This window comes from Tachyglossus aculeatus, chromosome 2 (genome assembly GCF_015852505.1).
Source record: "Tachyglossus aculeatus isolate mTacAcu1 chromosome 2, mTacAcu1.pri, whole genome shotgun sequence".
Classification (NCBI taxonomy): Eukaryota; Metazoa; Chordata; class Mammalia; order Monotremata; family Tachyglossidae; genus Tachyglossus; species Tachyglossus aculeatus.
In genome coordinates this window covers 128229678-128253495 of record NC_052067.1, presented here as the reverse complement: position 1 = coordinate 128253495, position 23818 = coordinate 128229678, and the positions used below count along the sequence as shown (strand labels likewise).

The following is a 23818-nucleotide window of genomic DNA, read 5'->3' as shown; positions in this document are numbered from 1 at the left end:
ATCCTCCTGGAATAGCAAATCTGCTCACATGCCTTTTTCTGTGAAGGAAGGGGAAATGTTTGGGGGAGAGAGGTTGGAGGAGAAAGAGAGAGGGAGAAAGAGAGAGAAAAAAAACGGTACTGACTTCATATTTTTCTAGGTATTTGGCTCTTTCTTCGGGACTCATAGATATAGATTCCTCCAAGAATTTTTTCAGGGTTGAGTCAGATTCTAAAAAAAAATAAAGAAGATGACAATGAAAATTTTTCCAAATCTTAAAGTCATCTTAAGAAAGCAAATACAATTCTAAAGACATAAAGCATTAGGACTTCTTTTTAAAAGTTTGAAAAACATTCTGGGTAAATAATAAAAAAAGTTTGTGAAATTTTTTGGTAAAATGAAATTATACATAATAATAACAGTAATAATAATCAATCAATGGTATTTATGGAGCGCTTACTAAGAAGTAGCATGGCCTGGAAAGAACCCACGCCTGGGAGTCAGAGGACCTGGGTTTTAATTCCGACGCTGCCATTTGTCTGCTGTGTGATCTTGAGCAAGTCACTTAACATCTCTGTGCCTGTTTCCTCATCTTTAAAATAAGGATTTGATACCTGATCTCCCTCCTACTTAGACTGTGAGCCCCGTGGGGCCTATTAATTTGTATCTACCCCAGCGCTTGGAACAGTACTTGAAAAACAGTAGGCGCTTAACAAATACCATACAAAAAGCTTACTGTGTGCACAGCACTGTATTAAACGTTTTGGAGAGCAGAATAATGATTGTGTTATTTGTACAGTGCATACTATGTTCCAAGCACCATACTAAGTTGCTGGGGTAAATACGATACGATCAGCGATCAGACACAGTCTCTGTTCCACATGGAGCTCACTATCAAAGGGGAGGGCAAACATGTATTTTATCCCCAGTTTACAGATAAGGGAACTGAGTCACAAAGGAAGCTAAATGACATAACCAAAGTCACACAGCGGATCCAGAAAATTCTTTATTTGTATCCAAGCCTAGAGAGAGTTGTCTGCACCTGCTGTCTCCAATTCCTCTACTCCAATTTGCTTCTTGACCCCTCCATTTGGACTTCCATTCCCTTCTCTCTACAGAAACTACCAGTTCAAAGGTCTCCAGTGATCTCCTTCTTGCCAAATCAAATGGTCTCTACTCCATCTTAATCCTCCTCAACCTCTCAGCTGCCTTTGACACTGTCAACCACCCCCATCCTGGAAATGTTATCCAAACTTGGCCTCACTGATACTGATCCTTCATGGTTCTCCTCTCATCTCTCTCTGGCTGCTCATTGTCAGTTTCTTTTGCGGACTCCTCCTCTGCCTCCCACCTACTCACTATGGGAGTCCTTCAAGGCTCAGTTCTGGGTTCCCCACTTTTATTCCGCATCTACATCCCCTCCCTTGGAGAACTCATTCACTCCAATGGCTTCAACTACCATTTGAATGCAGGTGACTCTCAAATGTACATCTCCAGACCCGAGTTCTCTCCTCTGCAGTGTCACATTTCCTCCTGCCTTCAGGACCTCTCAACTTGGATGTCCCATGGACACTTCAAGCTTAACATGTCCAAAACAGAACTCCTCATTTTCCCACCCAAACCCTGTCCTGCCCCTGATTTTCCTGTCGCTGCAAACAGCACCACCACCCTCTCTGTCTCACAAGCCCGTAACCTTGGCCTTATCCTCATTCATTCATTCATTCAATCGTATTTATTGAGTGCTTACTGTGTGCAGAGCACTGTACTAAGCGCTTGGGAAGTACAAGTTGACAACATATAGAAACGGTCCCTACCCAACAGCAGGCTCACAGTCTAGAAGGGGGTGACAGACAACAAAATAAAACATATTAACAATTTGACCCATGTGGTCAGTGTCGGCACTTAGAACAGTGCTTTGCACATAATAAGCACTTAGTAAATGCCATTATTATTATTATTATATTATTATTATTATTATTATTATTATGTCACTAAACCCTGTCAGTTCAACCTTCCCATGATCCCTAAAATCTGCCCTTTCCTCTCCATCTAAACTGCTACCGTGTTAAGCCAAGCCCCTATCCTATTCCGCCTTGGTTACCGCATCGGCCTCCTTGCTGCCCTCCCTGCCTCCTATCTCCTCTACAAAAACCTTCAGTCCATGCTTCCCCTCTCCTCAGGAACCTCCAATGGTTTCCCATCCACCTCCGCATCAAACAGAAACTCCTTGCCATTTGCTCTAAAGTGCTCAATCACTTGGCCCCCTCCTACCTCACCTCCCTGATTTCCGACTGTGAGCCAGCCCACACATTCTATTCTTTTAATGACAACCTACTCACCATACATCTCGCCTATCTTCATCATCAATCGTATTTATTGAGCGCTTACTATGTGCAGAGCACTGTACTAAGCGCTTGATAGCGCTTGTCACCGACCTCTCACCCAGGTCCAGCCTTTGGCTTGGAACCCCCTCCTTCCACATCATATCAGACAGACAATCACTCTCCCCACCTTCAAAGCCTTATTGAAGGCATGTCTCTTCTGAAAGACCTTCCCCTTCCATGTCTCTCACGCCCTTCTGGGTTCCTTTTGTACTTGGATTTGCACCCTTTGACTCTTCCTCAGCACCACAGTACTTTTGTACATAGCCGTAATTTATTTATACTAATGCCTATCTCTCCTCTAGACCGTAAGTTCGTTGTGGGCAGGGAATGTGTCAACCAACTCTGTTGAATTGTAGTAATAATAATAATAATGATGGTATTTGTTAAGTGCTTACTATGTGCAAAGCACTGTTCTAAGCACTGGGGGGACACAAGGTAATCAGGTTGTCCCACATGGGGCTCACAGTCTTCATCCCCATTTTACAGATGAGGTAACGGAGGCACAGAGAAATTAAGTAACTTGCCCAAAGTCACACAGCTGACAAGTGGTGGAGTCGGGATTAGAACCCATGACCTCTGACTCCCAAGCCCAGGCTCTTTCCACTGAGCTATGCTGCAATTGCCCCCTCCTTCCTCTCCCCCTCCTCATCCCCCCACCTTACCTCCTTCCCCTCCCCCAGCACCTGTATATATGTATATATGTTTGTACATATTTATTACTCTATTTTACTTGTACATATCTATTCTATTTATTTTATTTTGTTAATATGTTTTGTTTTGTTGTCTGTCTCCCCCTTCTAGACTGTGAGCCCGCTGTTGGGTAGGGACCGTCTCTATATGTTGCCAACTTGTACTTCCATACAGTGCTCTGCACACAGTAAGCGCTCAATAAATACGATTGAATGAATGAACGAAGTGCCTAGTACAGTGCTCTGTACACAGCAAGCACTCACTAAACACAATTGATGTCAACCATAACATCCAGTAACAGTGTGACCACTGTTTTTTTGATAGTATAAGTATCATCATCAATGGTATTTATATAGCTCTTACTGTATGCCAAGAACTGGACTGAGTACTTGGGAGAGTACAATAATAATAATAATATTTATGGTGTTTGTTAAGCGCTTACTATGTGCCAGGCACTGTACTAAACGCTGGAGTGGAAAAAAGCAAAATCGGGTTGCACACAGTTCCTGTCCCACATGGGGCTCAGAGTCTCAATCCCCAGCTTACTGATGAGGTAACTGAGGCACAGAGAAATGAAGTGATTTGCCCAAGGACACACAGCAGACAAGAGGCAGAGCCAGGATTAGAACCCATGACCTTCTAACTCCCAGGCCAATGTTCTATCCACTAAGCCAAAAGAATAGAGTTGATAGATAAGTTCCCTGCCCACATCTTACAGTCTAGAGGGTCATTATACATTTTTTTTTAAAGTTCAGAACAATAAAAAGAACAAGAGTTAGGCTTACTAAGGAAAAGTAACAGATGGGAGAAAATCAAACAATCTCAGGATAACCATTTCACTCAAAATGAATAAACTCATTCTTTTAAGTTTTTTTCTGTTAAAAATATCTGAAGAATGTGAAAGTGGTAGAGCACACCTATGTTTGACTTTTCCTTACTATTTTTTCTGTAAAAGCCACCTAAATGGAGAGCCCTGTGTGGACTAGGGACAGCAATTGATCTGGAATGTTTGTATTACCCCAGTGCTTAAAAAAGTTTTTAGCACAAAGTGCTTAATACTATCCCTTCAAAGCCCTACAAAGAGCTCACCTCCTCCAGGAAGCCTTCCCACACTGAGCCCCCTTTTTCCTCTCCTCCTCCCCATCCCCCCCGCCCTACCTCCTCCCCCTTCCCACAGCACCTGTATATATATATGTACAGATTTATTACTCTATTATTTTGTTAATGATGTGCATCTAGTTTTAATTCTATTTGTTCTGATGATTTTGACACCTGTCTATGTTTTGTTTTGTTGTCTGTCTCCCCCTTCTAGACTGTGAGCCCACTGCTGGGTAGGGACCGTCTCTATATGTTACCAACTTGTACTTCCCAAGCACTTAGTACAGTGCTCTGCACACAGCAAGTACTCAATAAATACGATTTAATGAATGAATAACTCACTACAAAAAAAACTAAAGGTGATGATGATGATGATGGCATTTATTAAGCGCTTACTATGTGCAAAGCACTGTTCTAAGCGCTGGGGAGGTTACAAGGTGATCAGCTTGTCCCCAGGGGGCTCATAGTCTTAATCCCCATCTACTGATGTAGATGAGGAAACTGAGGCCCACAGAAGTTAAGTGACTTGCTCAAAGTCATACACTTGACAAGTGGCGGAGCTGGGATGACCTCCGCCCTTTCCTGGCAGGGACTCTACCACCCAACAACCTCGACGGAAAAAGTCCGCCTCCAAAAAAAAAGTATTTGCTAATTACCACAGGTAAAAATGAGAATCATTAGAGCACCACCTACCCTCCAAAACAAGCAGTAAATACACAGAGCAAAAATAGCAGGAACGAAAAAAGCTATTTACCAAAGTTCATTTTGTCTCTATTATTAGCGATTGCATGAATTAGCCCAATTGTTCCACAGGCATTACTGATGGTTTGCTTCATAAAATAGACTGATGATGTGACATCCTGTCCTTTAGATTTTATTTTCTCCTCCTCTTCTGTTCTGAACACTTCATACTATATAAGAGAAAGAAAAATGAAGTTTAAGTTAATATCCCACATGCTGTGAAATATACTTACAATGAAATATTTTCATTCATTCATTCAATCGCATTTATTGAGTGCTTACTGTATGTAGAGCACTGCACTAAGCACTTATATTTACTAAGGATTTGTATTCTTATGCTTATACTTTATAATTTTAGTATTCATATAAAATTTGAGATGATGTCAACATTTATATTTACTCACCACTGCTGCAAAGCACATTTTGAGTGGTTTGGGTAAAATCCTGTTGGGAACAGTCTTTCTGACATCGTGAGCCTATTTTGGGAACAGCTCAATGGTAATGAACGTGCGTGTGGTGACAGAGACTGGGAGTGCTGTAACACAATTCCAGTTTTCCTTAATGTGGGGTTTGCCCAAAACACAACCCCACACGTTATAAGATAAACGAATGGACCCGGGGAAAAGGACATGTGTGAATTTGAATTTAAAGCCATCATCCCTGCCGAGAAAAGCACTGTGATACACATCACCTTCCCCCTTGCCACCGAAAGTCCTCAGCCCCAGCAGGCTTCAGGCGCGCCAAGCCAGGGGTAATAATAATGATTGTTGTATCTGTTAGGTGCTTCCTATGTGTCACACATTGTACTAAGTGCTGGGTAGATACGAGGTAATCAGGTTAGACACAGTCCCTGTCCCACACAGGGCTCACAGTCTTAATCCTCATTTTCCACATGAGGTAACTGAGGCACAGAGAAGTGAAGTGACTTGCCCAAGGTCATACAGCAGACAAGTGTACAAGCACTTAGTACAGTGCTCTGCACATAGTAAGCGCTCAATAAATACGATTGATGATGAAGTGGCAGAGCCAGGACTAGAACCTTCCAATTCCCAGGCCCTTACTCTATCCACAGAGCCAATTGCAGTCCACTCTCTCCCATCTAAGCGCTTAGTACAGTGCTCTGCACACAGTAAGCGCTCAATAAATACGACTGATGATCTCCACCAAGGCTTCAAGCCCGTTTTGTGTATTTGTGTTGCGTTTTAATGTTTCATCACTCCTGATGTGTCTAGCTCCAACTTCCACTGTCATCCTCTCCCATTCCGGCTGAGGTTTCGAGCCTGTTTTGTGAATTTTTTTTGTGTTGCGCTTTAATGTTTCAGCACCCCTGATGTGACTGGGTCCAACCCCTTCTCTCCACTTAGGCTCTTAGATTGGGAGCTCCCCAAGGGACAGGGACCATGTCCCATCTGTGTATTCAAAAGAAAGTTAAACGTTGGATTTCACAGAGGGAGAAATCTGGGCACAATCCAAACCTATCAAACTGGACTATACAAGTTTAATTCACATCTAAACTGCTACTTAAGTAGTCTTTAAGTACTGCAGGAATGCTTATCAACTGCATAGGTGATGTTTTCTGGAGTAAAATGATGTAACCTCTCTTTAAATTGATTTTCTTTTTTTTTTAAGTGCTGATGTCTCACTCAATCAATCAATCAATCAATCGTATTTATTGAGCGCTTACTATGTGCAGAGCACTGTACTAAGCGCTTGGGAAGTACAAATTGGCAACATATAGAGACAGTCCCTACCCAACAGTGGGCTCACAGTCTAAAAGGGGGAGACAGAGAACAGAACCAAACATACCAACAAAATAAAATAAATAGGATAGAAATGTACAAGTAAAATAAATAAATAAATAAATAAATAGAGTAATAAATATATACAACCATATATACATATATACAGGTGCTGTGGGGAAGGGAAGGAGGTAAGATGGGGGGATGGAGATGGGGACGAGGGGGAGAGGAAAGAAGGGGCTCAGTCTGGGAAGGCCTCCTGGAGGAGGGGGAAGGCCTCACTATGCCAATATATATCTTTTCCATGAGAGGCATAGGAGAAAAGATGGTAAGATGTGGAGGTGTGGGAGTGTTTGCCAAGTCGATCAAGCTGCTGCTGTGCCTCTTTGACCCATCTCTTCCATCGTAGCAGAGAAGAATGTGTGTCTTCCACCGTCCCTCCTCCACTGAGGAACACTCTACCTGCCCCACCATGTACACAGCTTTAAGTACAGATCTTTGAATTACATATTATATAGTATGTTACACATTATAAACTAGCTATTTATTCATATTAATCATTCATTCAATCTCATTTATTGAGCACTTACTGTGTGCAGAGCACTGTACTAAGCGCTTGGGAAGTACAAATCGGCAAAAGATAGAGATGGTCCCTACCCAACAACAGGCTTACAGTCTAGAACGGGGAGACAGACAACAAAACAAAACAAGTAGAAAGGTGTCAATACCATTAAAATAGATAAATAGAATTATATATCAATCAATCAATCGTATTTATTGAGCGCTTACTGTGTGCAGAGCACTGTACTAAATGCTATTATATATTATATATACACTTCATTAATAAAATAGAGTAATAAATATGTACAAATATACACAAGTGCTGTGGGGAGGGGAAGGAGTAGAGCAGAGGGAGGAAGTTGGGGCGATGGGGAGGGGAGGAGGAGCAGAGGAAAAGGGAGGGCTCAGTCTAGGAAGACATCCTGGAGGAGGTGCGCTCTCAGTAGGGCTTTGAAGAGGGGAAAAGGGGAAGAGTTGCCCCTTCCTCCCTCAACTCGCTACTCTCCTGCTACCACCCAGTCTGCACGCTTCGTTCCTCTAATGCTAACCTACTCATTGCACTTCCATCTCATCTTTCTCATTCATTTAATATAAACTCAAATCTTGATACTAATCTACCCTCTTGTGACAACTACAGCACTCAATTGGCTCTATCCGTACTAACGATCCATTCTCTTCTACCACTTCAATCCAGTTGGTTTTCTTGGTTCTTCTCAAACTAACCTACCCACTGTGTGCCTTCCTCTTCTCTCCCACCGCTGCCATCCTCCTCACTGTATTTCTCTAGCCTGAAACTCTTTCTTTCGCAAACTGACCAGACCACCCTCTCCCCACCTTCAATCCCCTTCAAAATCGAGCTCCCAGAAGCCTTCGCTGCTTAACTTTTCTTCCCTCTAAGTTACAGAATAATGACGATGGTGGCATTTATTAAGCGCTTACTATGTGCAAAGCACTTTTCTAAGCGCTGGGGAGGTTACAAGGTGATCAGATTGTCCCCAGGGGGTTCACAGTCTTAATCCCCATTTTACAGATGAGGGAACTGAGGTCCAGAGAAGTGAAGTGACTTGCCCAAAGTCACACAGCTGACAAGCGGCTGAGCTGGGATTAGAACCCATTACCTCTGACTCCCAAGCCCAGGCTCTTTCTACTGAGCCACGCTGCTTCTCGTTTTTATCCGACTACCTCTTTAGTATTTTATCAACTATTCAGTTCTGTACTAACAGCCATCTACAACATTTCTGCACATCTACATTACCTACTATTTAAGTATGAACTCACAAACATATCCCATTCTCCTTCTTCTGCCTATCTGTAAATTACTTCACTCTGCCTTCCCCATTTGATTCTACAAAACTTGAGGGTAGTGATTGTGGCCACTAACTCTATTGTAATAATAATAATAATGATTGTGGCATTCGTTAAGCGCTGTGTGCCAGACACTACTAAGTGCTGGGGTGAGTACAATCAAATTGGGTTGGACACAGTCCCTGTCCCACATGGGGCTCAGTCTCAATCCCCATTTTACAGGTGAGGTAACTGAGCCACAGAGAAGTGAAGTGACTTGCCCAAGGTCACACAGCAGACAAGTGGCAAAGCTCGGATTAGGACCCACTCCAAGGCCCTTGCTCCATCCACTAATAATAATAATTACGGTATTCGTTAAGCACTTATTGTATGCCAAGCACTGTTTTAAACGTTGGGGTAGATACAGGGTAATCAGGTTGTCCTATGTGGGGCTCACACTTTTAATCCCCATTTTCCAGATGAGGTAACTGAGGCACAGAGAAGTTAACTGACTTGCCCAAGGTCACACAGCAGACAAGTGGCGGAGCCGGGATTAGAACCTACGTCCTCTGACTCCCAAGCCTGTGCTCCTTCCACTAAGCCACGCTGCTTCTCTACTCCATGCTGCTTCTCTGTAGAGTGACTGTAGAGTGATCTGCTCAAAGAAGGTACTCAACAGATACTTCTGATCAGTTGACATAGTTCAATAATAATAATAATAGTGGTATTTGTTAAGCGCTTACTATATGCCAAGCACTGTACTCACCACTACAATAGACACAAGGTTACAGAGCTGGACACAGTCCATCTCACATAGGGCTCACAGTCTTAATCCCCATTTTACAGATGAGGTAACTGAGGCACAGAGAAGTTAAGTGACTTGCCCTAAGTCACACAGATTATTTATTTTACTTGTACATATCTATTCTATTTATTTTATTTTGTTAGTATGTTTGGTTTTGTTCTCTGTCTCCCCCTTATAGACTGTGAGCCCACTGCTGGGTAGGGACTGTCTCTATATGTTGCCAACTTGTACTTCCCAAGCGCTTAGTACAGCGGTCTGCACACAGTAAGCGCTCAACAAATATGATTGATGATGATGATGATGACAATTGGTGGAGCTGGGATTCGAACCCATGACCTCTGACTCCCAAGCCCAGGCTTTATTCACTAGGCCCTGCTGCTGCTCACTAGGCCATATTAAGCACTAGTGAAAAGCAACTTATGATTTAGTTGGTTCATTTTATTCTCAGAACAATGAAGATAGTTGCAGCTGGCTCCTCTTCTATTAAAGTTCTTAATTTATTCATGGTTATGTGATCCCGGAAACACTTTGCGCAAATGCTCACAAGATCAGTCTTTCCTGGAAATCTTATCTTAAACTTATTTTTACCACCGGGTCACTTCAGAACTGAATTGGTGACAGTCACACTGTTGTTGTTGTTGTTGTTGTTGTCAATGTTAAGCACTTACTATGTTCCAAGCACTGTACAAAGCACTGAGATAGGTACAAGCTAATCAGGTTGGACATAGTCCACGTCCCAAATGGGGCTCACAGTCTGTCCCCATTTTACAGATAAGGTAACTGAGGCCCAAAGAAGTGAAGTGAGTTGCCCAAGGTGACCCAGAATATATGTGGCAGAGCCAGTATTAGAATCCAGCTCCTTCTGTATCGCATGTCCATGCTCTACTCACTAGGCCACGGTGCTTCTCTAGAGGAACTTGCAAAAAAAGTTCCAGTTTAGCTTGTATTGCAGTGTTCCTTTGTGATGGGCAATTAGCTACTTTGATTTGTATTTCTCAATAGTCTCATAAATATTCTCGTCATATTATGCTACTCAAGGGCTTTCACTAGGTGCATACCTCATCCAAGAGGGCCCTTCAAATCATCATCATCAATCGTATTTATTGAGCGCTTACTGTGTGCAGAGCACTGTACTAAGCGCTTGGGAAGTACAAGTTGGCAACATATAGAGACAGTCCCTACCCAACAGTGGGCTCACAGTCCCAAAGCACCAAAACAGAGAGAAAGACAGAGAGTGTGTGTGCTGGCAGAAAATAAATATTGAGAATTCAGGGGAGCCCACAAAGACAGGTGTCAGTTTCTCAATGTCCTTGGGCAGTTTTCTCTTGCCACCAGCATTTTCATTTAATTTCTGGCAGATTTCACTCCATTAGAAACATATTCCAGCTCTCATCTGTAACCCTCTATAAACTTCCTAAATCCAAATGCCATCCTATCACTCCTATTTATCCACTACCTTCAACACCTTTCCTCCTCCCCTTATCCTTTCCTTTGCATCTTCTTCCTTTCCCTCATGTCTTTATAATATCCACATGATGACTTTTGCAAGGATGCACTTGGATCTTTGGTCATTTGCTATTCACCCCACCCTAAACCCTGGAGCACTCACATACATATATTATCAATGATTTATTTACATTAACGTCTCTCCCCTTCTAGAGCTTGTTTTGGGCAGGGAACGTGTCACTAACTCTGTTGGACTGTACTCTCTCAAGTGCTTATTACAGCGCTAGGCACATTGTAAGTGCTCAATAAATACTGTTGATTGGGGGCAAGTCATTTAACTTCTCTGGGCCTCAGTTACCTCATCTGTAAAATGGGGATGAAGATTGTGAGCCCCACCTGGGACAACCTCATCACCTTGTATCCCCTCAGCGCTTAGAACAGTGCTCTGCACATAGTAAGCGCCTAACAAATACTATTATTAATTAATTAAAATAAGAAATGCCATACTGGATTGCACCAGTCTATCCAGAACCGTGTTCTGTCTTTGACAGAAGCAATAAAGGATATTTAGAGGAAGTGTGTGATTGTTAGAAACTTCTCCATTAGATTGCAAATTCCTCCAAAACAAGAATTGTTGCTTATGTATATTTCTGTAAATTCCCCAACACTTACCACATTGACAGGTACATAGATGACTTTTAATCATATAATATGTGGCTATACACACAATAATAATAATAATGGCATTTGTTAATCACTTACTATGTCCTGAGCACTGTTCTAAGCACTGAAAGTGACGGCATTTGTTAAGCACTTACTATGTGCCAAGCACTGTTCTAAGCACTGGGACAGATACAGGGTAATCAGGTTGTCCCACGAGGGGCTCACAGTCTTAATCCCCATTTTACAGATTAGGTAACTGAAGCACAGAGAAGTTAAGTGGCTTGCCCAAAGTCACACAGCTGATAAGTGGTAGAGCCGGAATTAGAACCCACAACCTCTGACTCCCAAGCCCGTGCTCTTTCCACTAAGCCATGCTGCACACATATATACATAAAAATGCACACACACATACATATATGTAAGTATGTATCATATATTTATCCCTGGTCATCAGGTTCCAACCTCCCCCTTCCCCTGACGTATACGTCCACCCCCTTCACTCCTCCCTCTCTACTGAGCGAACTCAACTCCTTCAACTCTTCTTGACTGTAACCTCCTTGTAGGCAGGGAACATATCTGTCAACTCTGTTTCATTGAATTTTCCCAAGCTCTTAATACAGTGCTCAACACACAGTTCAGGGCTTAATAAATATGACTGATTGATGGACTGATACATATACACCTTCTAACATACCTAGCTTTTTCCCCAATAACCCACTAAGGGCCTATCATCTCAAAACAGAGTTTTGAAACCTATTTATATTTTTTGATCTACACAATTTCTTGTGGTTATTAATGCTAGATACTCATCTAGCAGCATGGCTCAGTGGAAAGAGCATGAGCTTTGGAGTCAGAGGTCATGGGTTCAAATCCCGACTCCACCAGATGTCAGCTGTGTGACTCTGGGCAAGTCACTTAACTTTTCTGTGCCTCAGTTACCTCATCTGTAAAATGGGGATTAAGACTGTGAGCCCCCCGTGGGACAACCTGATCACCTTGTAACCTCTCCAGCGATTAGAACAGTGATTTGCACATAGTAAGCACTTAATAAATGCCATTATTATTCATTCATTCATTCATATTTATTGAGCGCTTACTGTGTGCAGAGCACTATACTAAGCGCTTGGGAGGTACAAGTTGACAACATATAGAGACAGTCCCTACCCAACAACAGGCTCACAGTCTAGAAGGGGGAGACAGACAACAAAACAAAACATGTGGACAATTGTCATCACAATAAACAGAAGTAAAGCTAGATGCACATCATTAACAAAATAAATAGAATAGTAAATATGTACAAGTAAAATAGAGAAATAAATCTGTACAAACATATACACAGGTGCTGTGGGGAGGGGAAGGAGGTAAGGCAGGGGTGATGGGGAGGAGGAGAGGAAAAAGAGGGCTCAGACTGGGAAAGCCTCCTGGAGGAGGTGAGCTCTCAGGAGGGCTTTGAAGGGAGGAAGAGAGCTAGCTTGACGGATGTGCAGAGGGAGGGCATTCCGGGCCAGGGGGAGGACGGGGGCCGGGGGTCGACGGCGGGACAGGCGAAAACGAGGTACAGTGAGGAGGTTAGTGGCGGCAGAGGAGCGGAGGGTGCGGGCTGCGCTGGAGAAGGAGAGAAGGGAGGCGAGGTAGGACGAGGCAACGTAATGGAGAGCCTTGAAGCTGAGATTGAGGCGTTTTTGATTGATGCATAGGTTGACTGGTAGCCACTGGAGATTTTTGAGGAGGGCAGTAACATGCCCAGAGCATTTCTGCACATCCACTATGGAAAAAAGGTCTATTTTTCTCCAATATTTGTCTCCATTTGTCTATCAACTCTGTTACAATGTATTCTCCCAAGCTCTTAATACAGTGCTCTGCACACAGTAAGGGCTCAATAAATATGACTGATTGATGGACTGATACATATATACCTTCTAACATACCTAGCTTTTCCCTCTATATAACCCATTAAAGATCTATCATCTCAAAACAGAGTCTAAGCCTTTTGGAACCTATTCATATTTTTTGATCTACACAATTTCTTGTGGTTTTAATGCTAGCTACTCATCATCTACTGTGGAAAAAATAAGTCTTTCCACTTGTCTCAAATATTCTAGTGCCGGGCCTGGCGGGGAGGCGTGGTGCTCCTAGCCGAGGGAGATCATCTCAAGGTTATCTGGATTCCCGTTTTGGGGAATCTGCTGCTTGTCTCAGAAACAGGGGAATGGGCAAATATCGGGCTGATTTCACCCCACTCCAAAATATTTGGTGGCTACCCATCCCTCTCTACATCCAGTAAAACAGGAAGCAATATTACCTAGTGGATAGAACTCAGGCCTGGGAGCCAGAAGGAACTGGGTTCTAATCCTGCTTCTGCCACATCTGCTGTGTGACCTTGGGCAAGTTACTTCATTTCTCTTTGCCTCAGTTACCTCATCTGTAAAATGGGGATTGAGACTGTGAGCCCCACGTGGGACAGGGACTGTGTCCGACCTGCTTAGCTTTTCTCTACCCCAGCACTTAGAACGGTGCTTGACCCATAGTAAGCGCTTAACAACTACCAACTAAAATAATAATAATAATAATAATAATAATAATAATAATAATAATAATAATAATAATAGCATTTATTAAGCGCTTACTATGTGCAAAGCACTGCTCTAAGTGCTGGGGAGTTTACAAGGTGATCAGGTTGTCCCACGCGGGGCTCACAGTCTTAATCCCCATTTTTACAGATGAGGTAACTGAGGCACAGAGAAGTTAAGTGACTTGCCCAAAGTCACACAGCTGACAAGTGGTGGAGCTGGGATCCACCACTCCTGACCACAGGCCTGAAGGCACAAATCCGCTCTCTCCCTCTCACCTGGCCTCTCTCTTCTCCTAACACAACCACCTTGAATGTTTTATTCCACTGCAGCCACCATTCTCACTGGGCCTCACTCTGGCCTCTCTAGCTACCACCCCCTTGCTCTCACCCTGCCTCTTGCCTTGAACTCCTTCCTCCTTCAAAACCCCCAGACTGTGGTTCTTCCAATCTTCAAAATCAATCAATCCATTGGAATTCCCACTTCCTCCTCCAGCAGGCCCACCTTCTTCTCCCAGGTCAGCACTTTTGCACATCTGCAGGTATGGACTTAGAGTCGCCACGGCATTTCTGAACACATCAATTCACATACTCTTAGTACAGTGCCTGGCACATAAGCGCTTAACAAATACTGCTATTATTATTATTGTTATTAAGCACTCGCTCATTCACCTAACCATTTTCCCTTGCTCTTCTTTACCTGGAAATTATTTTGCTGCTAGATTGTAAGCCCCTTGCAGGTAGGGATCGTATCTACTTAACTAATGTATTCTCCCAAAAGACAGTGTAGTATGTATATATGTTTGTACATATTTATTACTCTATTTATTTATTTATGTATTTTACTTGTACATATCTATTCTATTTATTTTATTTTGTTAGTATGTTTGGTTTAGTTCTCTGTCCCCCTTTTAGACTGTGAGCCCACTGTTGGGTAGGGACTGTCTCTATATGTTGCCAACTTGTATTTCCCAAGCGCTTAGTACAGTGCTCTGCACACAGTAAGTGCTCAATAAATACGACTGATTGATTGATTGATACTCTGCTCACAGCAGCTGTTCAATAAATACTAATGATTGATTCCTCAAGGTGGTTCTAGAGCCCAGGGCTGCTCCCATGGCCAAGCCTGCCTTGACTCATGGAGGGAAGACAGCAGAACCACATTCCTTTCCAGGGAACATATCTGCACCTCCTAATTATAATGATCATGGTACATGTTAACCACTTACTATGTGCCAACTGCTGTACTAAGTGCTGGTGGGAAGGTAGTGAAAAATAATCAGGTTAGACACAGTCTCTGTCCCACATGGGGCTCACAGTATAATTAGGAGGATAACCAGGTATTGCACCTCCATTTTACAGATATGGAAACTGAGGCACAGAGAAAATGAGAGACATGCCCAAGGTCACCCAGCGGATGAGTGGCAGAGCAAGGATTAGAAGCAGATCCTCTGAGTCCCAGGCCCTTGGTCTTTCCATTAGATCACGGTGTCCTCTTTAGAGGTACATTCAATACTAACTGAATGATTTCACTAGAAAAAAGGTATGTCATCTATCCACATAAAATATTGCTGCAAAGCAGGATATCTTCAGTCTATACTCTTCTCTTTCTAGAAGGGGAGAATGGAACCTAACAAGATTTAGACTTCATTAGCCACTTACACATAAGCTATTTCCACGCTCAATCAGACACATCTATTTAAGAAAAGCTGAATTTAAATTCGGAGATTTCAAGCCATGAAGGGTTTATACCTAAAGCTCAAGGTTCCAGAACAATGAAGTTTGTCTTTTTTTTTTTGGACAGGGAAACTTTTTTTTGAAATTCATTGTTAAATTTCCTCATATTCTCATACTGTCATATTACCTGGAGACATTTATTTTTAATCCATTGCCTTCAATTATTTTAAAAGTGCTCACTTTGTAATAAGTAGTTGTTACGGGAAATTTTTTCCTTGAAATTCCTTGGTAAATTTCCTCATATTCCAATATTGTCATATTACTTGGAGATATTTATTTCTAATCCATTGCATTCAATGATTCTAAAAGTACTCACTTTGTAATAAGTAGTTATTTCTCACCTCATTCCTCCACATGAGGTCAGTATTATTTCTTCCTCCACATGAGGTCAGTATTATTTCAATTTTCAGAGAAGAGAGAGTCCCAGAAATTTAAGAAACTTTACAGTGCCTGATATGCTCTCCTTAAAAAAATTAAGCCAGCTTCACAAACCCTGTCATCCCCATATCACTTAATTATTTAAGGCTGAAAAGTAGATACTATTTCTAAGACGAGTTTATTTTTTATTTCCCTATGAAGAGTAGCTTTTATTTCATCCTGACAATCACTCTCTCCACCTCCAAAGCCTTACTAAAAAAAGCATATTTCCTCCAAGAAGCCTTCCCTGACTAAGCACTCATTTCCTCTTCTCCCACTCCCTTCTGTGTCACCCTTGCACTTGGATTTTCCACTCCCTCAGCCCCACAGCACTTATGTATTTCTTTATATAGAGAATATATATATATTTCTTTAGAGAAGCAGCGTGGCTCAGTGGAGAAGAGCCCGGGCTTTGGAGTCAGAGGTCATGGGTTCAAACCCCGGCTCCGCCAATTGTCAGCTGTGTGACTTTGGGCAAGTCACTTAACTTCTCTGTGCCTCAGTTACCTCATCTGTAAAATGGGGATTGAGACTGTGAGCCCCATGTGGGATAACCTGATCAGCTTGTAACATCCCCAGGGCTTAGAACAGTGCTTTGCACATAGTAAGCGCTTAATAAATGCCATTATTATTATTATTATTATTATTATTCTCTGCACCTCAGTTCCCTCGTCTGTAAAACGGGGGTTAAGACTGTGAGCCCCCCGTGGGACAACCTGATCACCTCGTAACCTCCCTAGTGCTTAGAACAGTGCTTTGCACATAGTAAGTGCTTAATAAATACTATTATTATCATCATTATTATTATTATTACATTAATGTGTCACCCGCTCCAGACTGGTAAGCTCGTTAAAGGCAGGGAACATGACTATCAACTCTCTTATAATGTTCCCTCCCAAGAACTTAATACAGTGCTCTACCCACAGGAAGTGCTCAATAAATAGGCCTGATTGATCGAATGATTTAATCCCAACTTGGAACTGTGGTAAGCACTTACCTTTTCCGTAATTGGGAAGAGAAGTAAGACTGCACAGACAGGTCTTGGCACCATGCTCAGGAGCTCTGGATCCATCCCATACACATCCACAAACTGCCAGTTTGGATATAAACCAAGTTGTTTAAGGAACTGGTAAAACAAAAGGGACAAAATTCATTCATTCAGTCAAATTTATTGGGTGTTTACTGTCTGCAGAGCACTGCACTAAGCATTTGGGAGAGCACAATACAGCAATAAACGGACATATTCTCTGCCCACAGCAAGCTCACAGTCTAGACAGGGAGATAATCTGACTAAACAAATAAATAAAATGTGATTAATAGGGAAATATTAAAGATCTGCCAGCTCATTACTAAGCATCACCCAAAAGCTACAACATCAAGCACTAGTAAGAAGCATGTAATTCACTAGAAGTTCAGTTGCCTTCAATTTTTCCGGGCAAATTTCCTTCACATCCACATCAGCTAATGTCATTCTGGTCTAACGTGCCTTCTCCAACTCTGTCCCTTTGTCGGAATAGACGCCTTCAGCAGCTTACTCAGCCTTTTCCGACCCTTCATTCCAAGATCATTAACCATAACAACCATTTGTTCAGTACCTATGATTTTCAAAGGACCAGGTACTAAGCACCTGGGAATTTATACTGTGAACAGGTGATACAGTCCTGGCATTTGAGAAGCTCCCAGAGGCAGCACATAAAAGGAAATTAGAATTCTTGAACATTTAACAAGTGCTAAAGTGTAAATACAGTGATATACAGAAGAGATGTTGTCCTTTCTGCTAGCGCAAACATTCACAAACAGATTCCTCAATGGACAACTCCTTCAAACACTTGAATTTACAAAGTAGCATGGCCTAGAAGAAAGAGCATGGGCCTGGGAATCAGAGGACCTGGATTTTAATCCCAGCTCTGCCGCTTGTTTGCTGTGTGACCCTGGGCAAGTCAGTTAACTTCTCTGTGCCTCAGTTAACTCATCTGTAAAATGGTGATTAAGATCGTGAGTCCCATGAGAGAGAGGGGCTGTGTTCAACATGACTAGCTTGTATCTACCCTGGCACTCAGAAGGGTGCTTGACACATAGTAAGCACTTATATACCATTATTATTAACATTATTATTACGGCATTTATAGCACTCCTAGCACCCATAGTTCTGAAAGAGATACACTATTTTCAGTTGAAATGTGGTTGCTTTGTGCCCTTCTTTATAGTTTGTTCATACCCATTTGAACTCCGATGAACTCCTGGATAGCTTCTGGAAGGAAGGGTTCACATTATCTTGTAGATATCTATTCTATTTATTTTATTTTGTTAGTATGTTTGGTTTTGTTCTCTGTCTCCCCCTTTTAGACTGTGAGCCCACTGTTGGGTAGGGACTGTCTCTATATGTTGCCAATTTGTACTTCCCAAGCGCTTAGTACAGTGCTCTCCACATAGTAAGCGCTCAATAAATTCGATTGATGATGATGATGATTATGTTGCATGGAGATGATTAAGATGGTGTTTATCCCATTCTTCACTTCTTTTAGCCTGATGTCCCTAACCCGTGATGATGATAAATAACAACTGCGCTACTTGTCAAGTGCTTACTATGTGGCAACCACTAGACTCTAGACTTCTAGACTGGAAGCTTCTCATGGGCAGGGAATTTGTCCCTTATACTGTTATACTGTACTCTTGTACTTCCCAAGCACTTAGTACAGTGCTCTGTACACAGTAAGTGCTCAATAAATATGACTGAATGAATGAATGAACCCAAGTGCTTAGCACAGTGCTCTGCAAAAAGTAAGCGCTCAATAAATACGATTGGCTTACTATAACCTCTAGATTGTAAGTTAATTGTGGGCAGGTAACATGTCCACCAACTCTGTTATACTATACTCTCCCAAGCGCTTAGTACAGTGTTCTGCGCACAGTGTGCACTCAATAAATATTGAATTGAACCACTGATTGAGTGAACCACTGATTGACTGATTGAACCACTGCTGAGAAAGATACAAGATAATCAGGTCGGACACGGTCCCTAATGAATAATAACAACAATAGTAATTGCGGTATTCACTCATTCATTCGTATTTATTGAGCGCTTACTATGTGCAGAGCACTGTACTAAGCGCTTGGGAAGTACAAGTTGGCAACATATAGAGACGGTCCCTACCCAATAGTGGGCTCACAGTCTAGAAATGGTATATGAGAAGCAGCGTGGCTCAGTGGAAGGAGCACGGGCTTTGGAGTCAGAGGTCATGGGTTCAAATCCCGACTCCACCAATTCTCAGCTGTGTGACTTTGGGCAAGTCACTTAACTTCTCTGTGCCTCAGTTACCTCATCTGTAAAATGGGGATTAAGACTGTGAGCCCCCCGTGGGACAACCTGATCACCTTGTAACCTCCTCAGCGCTTAGAACAGTGCTTTGCACATAGTAAGCACTTAATAAATGCCATTATTATTATTATTATTATTATTTTGTTAAGCACTTACTATACGCCAAGCACTGTACTAAGCATAGGGTAGACACAAGATAATCAGTCACTGTCACAGTCTAAGTAGGAGGGAGAACAGGCATTGATTCCCCATTTTGCAGATGAGGAAACAACGTGGACGTGAAGTGACTTGTCCAAGGTAACACAGCAGGCAAGTGGCAGATCTGGGATTAGAACTCAGATCCTCTGATTTCCCAGCCCATGCTCTTCCACTAGATCAGGCTGTTTCCTGAAGCCTCCACCACACACTGTAACACCAAGAATTTGGCACAGGCATCTGGGGAGAAAAGAAGTTGATTAGGGAAGGAAAAGATGAGATTTTTAAAGAGCTTTGAAGATGGGGAGAGCTATGAGCTGGGCCTTATGCTTCATTAATACAAGACAGAAAACATGAACCTTAGTGACTTTCCCATCTGTAATAAGAGAGGGAACTCTAAGCAGGTAGGAAACTGCAGCGTTCACTGTAGCAAACTTAGGTTCAAATAATTACTGTACTGAATCAACAGGATTTATTGGTTGCTGACTATGTCCACAGCAGTGAACTAAGAGCTAGGAAGTGTACAATACAATACAAAAGATATGCCTCCTTGCCCACAAGGAGCACACACCCTAATACGGGCGACAGACATAAAATTATTTACAGGTAGGATGAAAAACAGAAGGTAACATTGATAGGAGAATAAATAAGTCATTATATGGTTGAGTATGTGAAATGATTCACATTTTTGCCTTCAAGAGCATAATTATTGAGAGATAGAGAAGCAATATGGCCTAGTGGCAACAGCGTGGGCTTGGGAGTCAGAGGCCATGGGTTCTAATCCCACTCCGCCGCTTGTCTGCTGTGTGACCTTGGGCAAATCACTTAAAATCTCTGTACCTCAGTTACCTCATCTGTAAAACGGCGATTAAGAGACTGTGAGCCCCATGTGGGACAACCTGATTACCTTATATCTACCCCAGTGCTAAGAACAGTCCTTGGCACATAGTAAGTGCTTAACAAATACCATAATTATTATTATTATTATTCTCTGTGTCTCAGTTACCTCATTTGTAAAATGATGATTGAGACTGTGAGCCCCATGTGGGACACGGATTTGTCCTACCTGATTATCTTGTATCTACCCAAGTGCTTAGAGCAGTGCTTGGCACATAGTAAGCACTAAACGAATACCATAATTATTATTGTTACTTGGAAGAAAATGACTAGAGGGAAGAAAAATTAATAGAGACATGCCTCCTGGAAGAGGAAGAATTTCAGGAGGGCTATGGAGGTCGCAGGAGCTATTGTCTAACAGATTTGTAGGGAGACATAACTTATTTTCAAGTCTGTCTCTCCCTGTACACTGCCAGCTTGTTTTAGTTTTTTAATGGTATTTCTTAGGCTCCTACTATGTGCCAAGCACTGTGCAGGGGTAGATTCGAGGTAATCAGGTTGGACACAGTTCATGTCCCACATGGGGCTCACAGTCTCAATCCCCATTTTACAGACGAGGAAACTGAGGCACAGAGAAGTGAAGCAACTTGTCCTACATCACTCATGTGATGAGCCTAGGATTAGGACCTACGTCCTCAATCAATCAATCAATTGCATTTACTGAGCATTTACTGTGCACAGAGCACCATACTAAGCATTTGTGAAAGTGCAGTATAATAGACACATTCCCTGCCCACAATGAGCTTAAAATCTAGAGAGGGAGACAGACATTAATATAAATGAATAAATTACAGATATGTACATAAGTGCTGTGGGGCTGCGATGGGGATTCATTCATTCATTCAATCAATCGTATTTATTGAGCGCTTACTGTGTGCACAGCACTGTACAAGGGAGCAAGTCAGGGCAATGCAAAAGGGAGTGGAGGGAAAGAAAAGGAGGGTTTAGTTAGGGAAGGCCTTCAGGAGAAGCTATGCTTTCAATAAGGCTTTGAAGGCCGGCGGTGGGTAATTGTCGTTCGGATTTGAAAAGGGAGGGTGTTTCAGGCCAGATGTGGGCGAGAAGTGGTGGTGAGATAGATGAGACTGAGGTACAATGAGTAGGTTGGCGTTAGAGGAGTAATGTGTGTAGGCTGGGTTGTAGTCAGAGAGTAGCAAGGTGAGGTAAGAGAGGGCAAGGCGATTGAGTGCTTTAAAGCCAATGGTGAGGAGTTTTTGTGTGATGCTGAGGTGGATGGGAGACCACTGGAGACTCTTGAGATGTGGGGAAACAGGGCCTGAAAGTTTTTTGTAGAAATATGATCCGGGCAGCAGAGTGAAGTAGGGACAGGAGGGGAAAAGACAGGGGACAGGGAGGTCAGTAAGGAGGTGGATAGAATAATCAAGGCGGGATAGAATAAGTGCTTGGCTTATTGAGGTAGCAGTCTGGATGGAGAGGAAAGGGTGTATTTTAGCGATGTTGTGAAGGTTGAACTGAAAGTGTTTAGTAATAGATCAAATATGAGGGTTGAATGAGAGAAAAAGTCAAGGATTACGCCAAGGTTATGGGCTTATGAGACAGGAAGGATGGTGGTGCTGTCTACAGTGATAGGAAAGTCAGGCAGAGAACGTAGTTTGGGTGTGAAGATGAGAAGTTCGGTTTTGGACACGTTAAGTTGGAGGTGACTGTGGGGACATCTAAATAGAGGTGTCTTCAAAGCAGGAGGAAATGTGAAACTGCAGAGAGGGAGAGAGATCAGGGCTGGAGTTGCAGATTTGGGAATCATCTGCATAGAGGTAGTAGCTGAAGGTATGTGAGCGATTGAGGTCTCCAAGGGACTGGGTGTAGATGGAGAATAGCAGGGCACCCAGAACTGAACTTTGAGGGACCCCCACAGTTAGGGGTTGGGAGGCAGAGGTGGAGCCCACGAGAGACGCTGAGAACGAGCGGCCAGAGAGGTAGGAGGAAAACCAGGAGTGGGCAGTGTTAGCCAAGCAAAGAAGGACAAGAAAATGGATGTGTATGACCTAGCTTACATAAATAATAATATAATAACAATAATAACTACTTGTACATATTTACTATTCTATTTATTTTATTTTGTTAATATGTTTTGTTTTGTTGTCTGTCTCCCCCTTCTAGACTGTGAGCCCATTGTTGGGTAGGGACCGTCTCTATATGTTGCTGACTTGTACTTCCCAAGCGTTTAGTACAGTGCTCTGCACACAGTAAGCGCTCAATACAATTGAATGAATGAATGAACTAAGCACTTACTATCTGCAAAGCACTGTTCTAAGCACTGGGATGGCTAAAAGGTGATCAGGTTGTCCCATGGGGAGCTCACAGTCTTAATCCCCATTTTACAGATGAGGCAACTGAGGCACAGAGAATAATAATAATAATGATGGCATTTATTAAGCGCTTACTATGTGCAAAGCACTGTTCTAAGCACTGGGGAGTTTACAAGGTGATCAGGTTGTCCCATGGGGGGGGGCTCACAGTCTTAATCCCCATTTTACAGATGAGGGAACTGAGGCCCAGAGAAGTGAAGTGACTTGCCCAAAGTCACACAGCTGACAATTGGCGAAGCCGGGATTTGAACCCATGAACTCTGACTCCAAAGCCCGGGCTCTTTCCAGTGAGCCACGCTGCTTCTCCCTAAGTCACACAGCTGGCAATTGGCGGACCTGGAATTCGAATCCATGACCTCTGACTCCCAAGCCCAGGCTCTTTCCACTGAGCCACGCTACTTCACTACGTCAGTGACATCCATTCATTCATTCACTCATTCATTCAATCGTATTTATTGAGTGCCTACTGTGTGCAGAGCACTGTACCAAGCACTTGGGAAGTACAAGTCGGTTACATATAGAGACAGTCCCTACCCAACAACGGGCTCACAGTCTAGAAGGGAGAGACAGACAACAAAACAAAACATGTAGACAGGTGTCAAAATCGTCAGAACAAATAGAATTAAAGCTATATGCAAATCTTTAACAAAATAAATAGAACAGTAAATATGTACAAGCAAAATAGAGTAACAAATCTGTACAAATATATATACAAGAGCTGTGGGGGGGGGAAGGAGGTAGGGCAGGGGGGATGGGGAGGAGGAGAGGGAAAAGGGGGCTCAGTCTGGGAAGGCCTCCTGGAGGAGGTGAGCTCTCAGTAGGGCTTTGAATGGAGGAAGAGAACTAGCTTGGCGGGTGTGTGGAGGGAGGGCATTCCAGGCCAGGGGAAGGACGTGGGCCAGGGGGACAGGCGAGAACAAGGTACAGTGAGGAAGTTAGCGGCGGCAGAGGAGCGGAGGGTGAG

At 42.8% G+C, this 23818-nt stretch overlaps 1 protein-coding gene across 2 annotated transcripts in view; it reads right to left on the bottom strand.

The window, feature by feature from the left end:
- Positions 1-23818, bottom strand: part of UCHL3 (ubiquitin C-terminal hydrolase L3) — a 117905-nt gene that overhangs the window by 46543 nt on the left and 47544 nt on the right. For both annotated transcript variants that reach the window (XM_038770716.1, XM_038770719.1), the window contains 3 exons: positions 17111-17239; positions 4906-5062; positions 125-210 (listed from right to left, as the gene is read on the bottom strand). In XM_038770716.1, coding sequence (XP_038626644.1) covers positions 125-210; positions 4906-5062; positions 17111-17239 — 372 coding nt within the window. The remainder of the gene's footprint in view (positions 1-124; positions 211-4905; positions 5063-17110; positions 17240-23818) is intronic.